The 7,436-nt window shown below is 33.0% G+C and overlaps 1 protein-coding gene across 1 annotated transcript in view; it reads left to right on the top strand.

The window, feature by feature from the left end:
• The window catches only part of LOC106467169 (RIMS-binding protein 2-like), a 63,030-nt gene that overhangs the window by 37,532 nt on the left and 18,062 nt on the right, over positions 1-7,436 (top strand). Inside the window, exons 17-21 of the mRNA XM_013927489.2 lie at positions 515-676; positions 2,649-2,780; positions 4,479-4,655; positions 5,262-5,411; positions 6,021-6,112. Coding sequence (XP_013782943.1) covers positions 515-676; positions 2,649-2,780; positions 4,479-4,655; positions 5,262-5,411; positions 6,021-6,112 — 713 coding nt within the window. The remainder of the gene's footprint in view (positions 1-514; positions 677-2,648; positions 2,781-4,478; positions 4,656-5,261; positions 5,412-6,020; positions 6,113-7,436) is intronic.

Here is a 7,436-nt window from a genome sequence, read left to right as displayed (position 1 = left end):
TATTTGTTTCTAATACAGGCATTTTAAATCTCAAATAACCTTTTTTCCTTCTTCTAAAGTTTAGAGATAGTAATGCGCTGTTCTTTCCAAAGCAAAAAAAAACAATCATGTGTAATTCTTGAATTGTACGTGCAACGTATAGAAAATATTCAACAAACTTATTTATTTATCAAGTACGGGAATATTCCAAACCACTTTGCTTATTTTAGAAACATGTAGTTGCTAAATTGTCATAAGAGAAAAATGATTGCGTATTTCGACATACCTTATGTTTGTAACGTAATTCAAATTATGAAATTGTTTTAAAATGTTGATTAGGATACGCTCGTGATGATGTAATTTATATACTGTACTCGGCATATTTTATTTTTCTCTTGGTGTAGTTTATAAAATAGTCCCCTTCGCATATTCCTGAATTTTATCTCTATATATGTATGTAGTTGTTAACTTGGTTAACTTTAAAGTTATACTTTTGATATTCTAATCCCACCCAATTTTAATTCTCCTTTTCTAGACCTTCCATTAGCTCCAAGCTGTGTTAAGGCCTCTAATGTAACTTCCACTTCAGCACTGATTAGCTGGCTGCCTAGCAACAGCAACTTTACCCATTCGATAGCAGTCAACAATGTGGAGATTCGTGTCGTGAAGCCAGGAAGATTTAGACACACAATAACAGGTCTGGAAGAGAATAATTCCAGTTTTCAGTGACCAGAAACATTCTTTTACACAGAATATTACTCTGAAAATTATCTTACTGCTTTGTGACTCTAGGAATTTCTAGTATAGTTTTTCAAAAGTTTGTTCCTGAATATACAGGCATACATATTGGAACTTTGCAATATATGATCTCCTGATGGAGGAACATTTAAATATATTAAAGTTAATTATAAAATTGATAGTTCAATGATTTGTTAGTCTAAGAGTATTTAGACTTTGCTTATTTCTTTCATGTAGTGTGAACCCTAATTTTTTTTAAAACTTTCTATTTATTTAAGATAATTTTCCATACCTGTTTGTAAAAATTAATTAGCTTAACATTGCTTTTTCAATGAGTCACCAGGTGTCACCTTTATTTATATTTAAGTATAATTTTCCTTCTTTCTTACTCTTTTTTTTTTATATTTTATTTTGCCCCCCAGTGGCACAGCGGTATGTCTGCGGACTTACAATGCTAGAAAATGGGTTTCGATACCCGTGGTGGGCAGAGCACAGATAGCCCATTGTGTAGCTTTGTGCTTAATTCTAAATAAACAAAACAAATATTTCATTTTTATTTTAACCATTTCTAAAGCAAAATATCCCTAACACCTTTTTTAACATTGCTCTCATCACCGGCCACATTGTACCAGAAATCAGACACACTTACAACAGCACATGGAAACATATACCAAAAATTTGCTGGAAATCCAGATGACTTTTTTGACATCACTCAACTCCCTTTATATATATATATATCACTCAATCAATTACACCACCATTTCCAGTTTGTTCCGGAAGAAGAAAATCCACCTTTTGAAAGCACTCGGGATATGGGTTCTTATCATTCGGTATTTAGACAAAGTATGCTTTCTTTTTCTGGATACTGATAGTTTAGGTTTCTGTTTTCTTTGCAAATATTTAGGCACACCATTTTAGTGTTGACACAAGGTTTTGATATACAATAATGTTGGACAAACTGTTCTAGATCTAGAAATCAACGACTTGGAAGAATAACTTTTAGAAGTAGGAAATCAGTTACACTAATTTTGGTTTAATTATAAACCACAAATATCTCCCAGTGTCAGTGTGATTTATTTGTAAATTATTATCAATGAGAACAGATATTAACACAAGTTGTAAGAAATTAAAGCATGGCACAAATACGGCAAGCCTTAATATTTTACCCCTATTTTATTTGTGATAGTCTTGTTTAATTTTTATCTCTGAAAAAAAAAAAGTGCAACACTGAGAAAAGGTATTTAACCTAGATAATGAATCAAGAATTTTTTAGTACATTATTTTCTAAATAAAAATTGAATTAATTGTGAACACAATGCATTTTTCATATTCCCGTCAGTTCGTATCTACATTTAAATTTAAGGGGTTTGATCTGCCAAAGAAAAGAGAGAACTATTAAAAATGCTTTGATGCAATGTCGAGCTTGTTTGTTCTGGTGTTTGCAACATTCCTGGTTTAATTTTAATTTTATGAAACTGGTTTTAATAAGCTGCTTGATAGTTGTGACAAAGTCACCTTTTAGTTTAAATATTCTAGTTTATAATATATTAATTACAGGTTCTAAAACATTGCAATTAAGTACTCATCACTGTAGAAATAAGCTTTATGTGCACTGTTAATTGTTTTTACATAACAGAAAAATAGTTTTGTTTAGAGTTTACTTACTCAGTATATTTTGTTACAAGTTACTGCTTTTACAGTAAGGAAGGTTATTTTTTAGAACAGATACGGTGTTTTGATCACTGGCCATCAAAACTTGCGTACTTAAGATTGATTACACCAGTGATTGAAACGTCGTACCTGTTATAAAAAAGTAACCTTCCTTACTATTTACTTCTTTTGACATAGAAATAACTGAAGTTTTTTAGCAATATATATATATAAACCAATTATCCGGAAGGTAAGATATTTGTTGTTGTTTTCTCATATAGGCCTAGCACCTAATACATTATACAGAGTTTCAGTTCGTGCCAAACCGGGAAAACTGCTCTACAATGCAGAGAAAAATCCTAAAAATTTGGATATGCTGACAACCTTTGTTGACTTTCGAACACTTCCAAAAGGTACATAGAGAAACACTAACTTTTCTCAAAGATAAAAATAAGAAATGAAATATACTTGTTTCTTATGGATTGTAATCCTTGTTCGATTGTTTTATTTTTATCCAACAAGCTTGTGTAAGAGAAGTAAATGTTGATAATAGAACATAAAGAAAATGTTTCTTTAACTGATCTTTACTTGTTATGAGCCTGCATCAATATATATATAACTATTTTTTTAAATATAGATAACTTGCTGTCAGAGACATTTTGTTCAGGTGTACATTTTCCTTAGTTTTCAAAAAATAACAAGAGCAATCCGAGAGATGGCATACCCTTGCCCCAATGCTTCTTTTTGAGATTATGTGTTTATATTGGAAATTTCACCTTCGAAAACTCAGAAAATCCTTCTCAGATCCAGAACGATCAGACGTCTGGATAATTATTTGTAGTGTGATGAGGAGTCTCAATCTTAACGTGTCCGTGAAATGTGGTACAACTCCTATCACACTTTACGGAGTTGTGAACCTAAAATCACAAACATGCCCTATCTCCCCATGATAAAAGAAATGCTTCAAAGTGATCCAGAATCTGGAGCTGATTTTCGATCCAGAACAGATTTAGGGAGAACTGTCCCATAATGACTTCCCATCTTGTATAAAAGTTTTGTGTACATCGGTTTATTAGTTTTTGAGATTTGCATGCAGAAACACAGATCTGGTTGCAATACTCCGGTAGGGTAAGGATAAAAACAATTTTACTTATAAGAACAAAAACCAAGGTAGAAAAACAAGTATTTACGCTATATGTAATGCATTACAATGTCATTGTAAGCTTTTGATCGGTGTACTTCAGCCGTCATCAGGCATGGATGTTAATATATATATAATCATTGAGTAAAAGATGGAGTTTCATTTAGTTCTGGTTTCAATTGATTGATTAGTAAAGACTCGTTTATCCAAAGAGTGATTTCATTTTCTGTTTTACAGTTTTTTCAAAATTTGTTACTTTTGTCGACTGAACACGCAGATAGCGGGACGTAGTTAAAGTGGGAATTAAGATCAATTTGTTATTACTTTTAGAGAACAATTTCCTGTAGCTGCTTCTGTCCAATACAAAAATATAAACTTTGCTCAATATTCATGATTTGATTGTTCAAGTCACAAAAAAATTACTGAACATGCAGATAGCAGGACGTAGTTAAAGTGGGAATTAAGATCAATTTGTTATTACTTTTAGAGAACAATTTCCTGCAGCTGCTTCTGTCCAATACAAAAATATAAACTTTGCTCAATATTCATGATTTGATTGTTCAAGTCACAAAAAAGTTACTGATTATGTAAAAATAGATAGTTTTGAATGTAAAATGTCTTAGTATGGGCTTATGCCTGGACCAGTTTTACAGTAAATGAAATTACACAGTAGTCCTTAAGTTCAGACTAATTATAGTATTCTATAATTGACTGTAAGATATGTTTCCCACTTTTAAATTACTATTGTTGGCTCAAGGCTATCTAACTTTAGGGCCGTTATGTGCTCTCTTTATTCTCTGGTGATTCAGCGATAAGTCTTTGGGCTTATAACACTAAAAATCGGGTTTTAATACCTGCAGATAGCCATTTGTGTATCTTTGCACTTAACAACAAAGAAACCAAACTTGCCCTCTGTAGGTTATGAAGGATACTTTAAAATCATGTAAAATCAACTTTTTTTTTTTTAAAGGTCTTCCTGATCCACCAGTGGATATCCAAGTGGAAGCAGGGCCTCAGGATGGAACACTATTGGTCACTTGGCTGCCAGTCACTATCAATCCAACCGGGACATCTAATGGAGCACCTGTCACAGGCTACGCTGTTTTTGCTGCTGGGAAAAAAGTTACCGAAATTGATAGTCCAACAGGTTTGTGGCATTCGTGCGCTTCTGTCACTATGGTTATAGTTACTGAATAAAAATTTTTTGTGAAAATTACAAGTTCTTACAGAAAGTAAATACAAATTATAATATCCTGTATCTCTGTCTATTTCAGTTTGTCATTTTATGTGTGTCTGTCTGTTAAAATCATTTATGTTCTCTTTTCTTTTGTCTTTCATTTATTTGATTACTCTGTGCATGTGTGAGTGTAATTATATATATACACTGTAAGTATTGCTACTTAACTGTTTATTTATCGTTGGTTGTCCGTTATGTTTTTTTGTTAATTTTCTGTCTGAATACTCCAGCTGTATATCTGTGTATTCATTTATTTTATGTAAAGCCATACAGTGTTTTTCTTTTCTTTGTAGTCCTCCAGTGGCACAGTGGTATGTCTGCAGACTTACAATGCAAGAAATTGGATCTCAATATCCATGGCGGGCATAGTACAGATAGCCCATTGTGTAGCTTTGTGCTTAACAACCAACAAACCGGTTTTCTCTTTATATGGTAGCCTACTGTATGGTCTAAATTTTCAGACACATTTTTCTGTTGTTTTAGCTGTTACAAGTTCTTTTTTTTTTTCAATTGTAGGAGACCATGCCTTGCTAGAAGTGAAGGATCTCTTCCCCCTGGCGAATAAAAGTGTGACTGTTAGGACAAAATCTGGTGATAATTTGTCCTCAGATTCAATGCCCTGTGTCATTCCAGAAGAGCTTATTAAGACATCATCTCAGAAGGTAAGTAAAATACACTATTGTTTTGATATTAAAAGTGGTAGGTTGGCCACTTCTGTATAACTTCTTGTGAAGACTGGATTCTGTGCCCAGAACCTCTTTTGTCCACACTCAATGAATAGTGATCCAAATTTAAAAAAAGATGTAAAAAATCACTGAAGAGTAAAATATGTTTTGATTTAAGGTTTAGTTGTCTGAATTTAAAGTATAATTCAGCAGGATATTCTAGTTAGTAAAAATAATGGAGAAAAAAAAAACCCGAAAATCATCTTTAAGATATAGCAAGCTACATTATTTATTATTAATAAGACAACAACACTTGTTTTTTTTATTGTAATGTTCAGAAAGACTTTAAACTCTTACTTTCAAGTGTTAAAGCTGATATTGTAGCATTTTCATTCTAAATTGTAAAGTAGTGGTTTGGATGTCGGACTTTTTCAAGAGTAAACTTGTAAATACTTTTCTTGTGTTATCCATAAACAAAAAGGACTTTGTTCGACTCGGCTAAATACAAGTTTTGATATCACATCTCCCCTTTTCTTCTTCTTATGGTGGTGTATATAAAACATGGTTGGTAAATGTTTCATCAAGAACCAAGTGCTACGTTATGATCTAGGTTCTGACTCAGAGTTGGATGTGGAGCTAACAGAAGTGCTTAGTCATGTAGCACACAGGTCTCAAGCTTTCGATCCAGACTGTTTATCTCAGGTAGCACAGGACACACAGTTTGTACAGCATTGTTTATCTTTTATTTTATAGTTTTTTGTTTTGTTTTTTTTATGGAAAGAGCTCAGGCAGTATGTGAACTACTCCTGCATTTGTACAGTCTGAAATGCCATTTATATATGAGACACAAAGCAGGATTAGTGCCTAAAAACTTTCTTCCTTGCTGAGGAAAAAAATCAACTTCTAATAACTTCTGATGCTGTAACAAAGTTATATAGGATATACTGTAATGGAATGATTCATCTGTCGGATTCTACACCTCAAGTATTCATTTCATAGTTTGCAATTTACAAATACTTGTCTTCCGTACTAGCGCAGAAGTGCCTGGTTGTTGACTAAACATCTTGCCAGTTGTGTCTACTTATTGCTTACATTATCTCACTGGGAAGTTTGAAGAACGATAGGCCTCTTGGGCCAGATAATATTTCCCCCAAGAATTTTGAAGGAGGTTAAAGATTGGGTATGTGATTCACTTGCTACTATTTTTGTCAGTTATTGAGTAGTGTCCGGGTACCAGAGGATTGGAGGCTATCTAATGTAACTCCTATTTTCAAGGGAGGTGGTAAAAATTGTCCTAGTAAATATAGACCCATTAATGTTGTGGGAAAAGTTTTGGAAGGTGATATAAGATGCTTTGCAAAATCATTTAACAAAGTTTATAATTTTATTGGATAGTCAACATGGTATCACTAAGAGAAAATCTTGCCTTACATATCTTTTGACATTTTTTGAAAAGGTTACTGCTTATGTAGATTAAGGTAAGGGTGTATATTTGGTGTATCTGGATTTTCAGAAAGTGCCACATAAAAGGCATGTAAAAAAAAATTAGCTTTTAAGGTGTGGGGGATAATTTAGCAAATTGGATAGAAGAGTGGCTGGATGGAAGAAAGCAGAGGGTTGTTACAAATGGAGTTCAGTCAAACTGGATTAATGTTACAAGTTGAGTACCTCAAGGCTCAGTTTTAGGACCTTTGTTCTTTCTAATTTACATCAATGATATAGATGAAGGTGTGGTCAATAAATTACTTAAATTTGCAGGTGATATTAAAGTCTTGGGTGTTGTTAGCTGTGAAGAGGATACTGCTGATTTACAAAAGGATTTACATCATTTAGTGAGTTGGGCAGATAAATGGCAAATGGTTTTAACTATAATAAATGCAAGATAATGCACGAGGGTTATCATAATTTTAATTATAATTTGGATGGGAATAACCTTAACATTGTCATGAAAGAAAGGGATCTTGGTGTAATAATTGATCAGTCTCTAAAGCCATCCGAGCAGTGTGCTGTTGCTGGTGGTAGGGCA

Source organism: Limulus polyphemus, unplaced genomic scaffold (assembly GCF_000517525.1).
Source record: "Limulus polyphemus unplaced genomic scaffold, Limulus_polyphemus-2.1.2 Scaffold2513, whole genome shotgun sequence".
Lineage (NCBI taxonomy): Eukaryota > Metazoa > Arthropoda > Merostomata > Xiphosura > Limulidae > Limulus > Limulus polyphemus.
The sequence above is the reverse complement of the archived record's forward strand: the minus strand, read 5'-3'. Positions and strand labels throughout refer to the sequence as shown.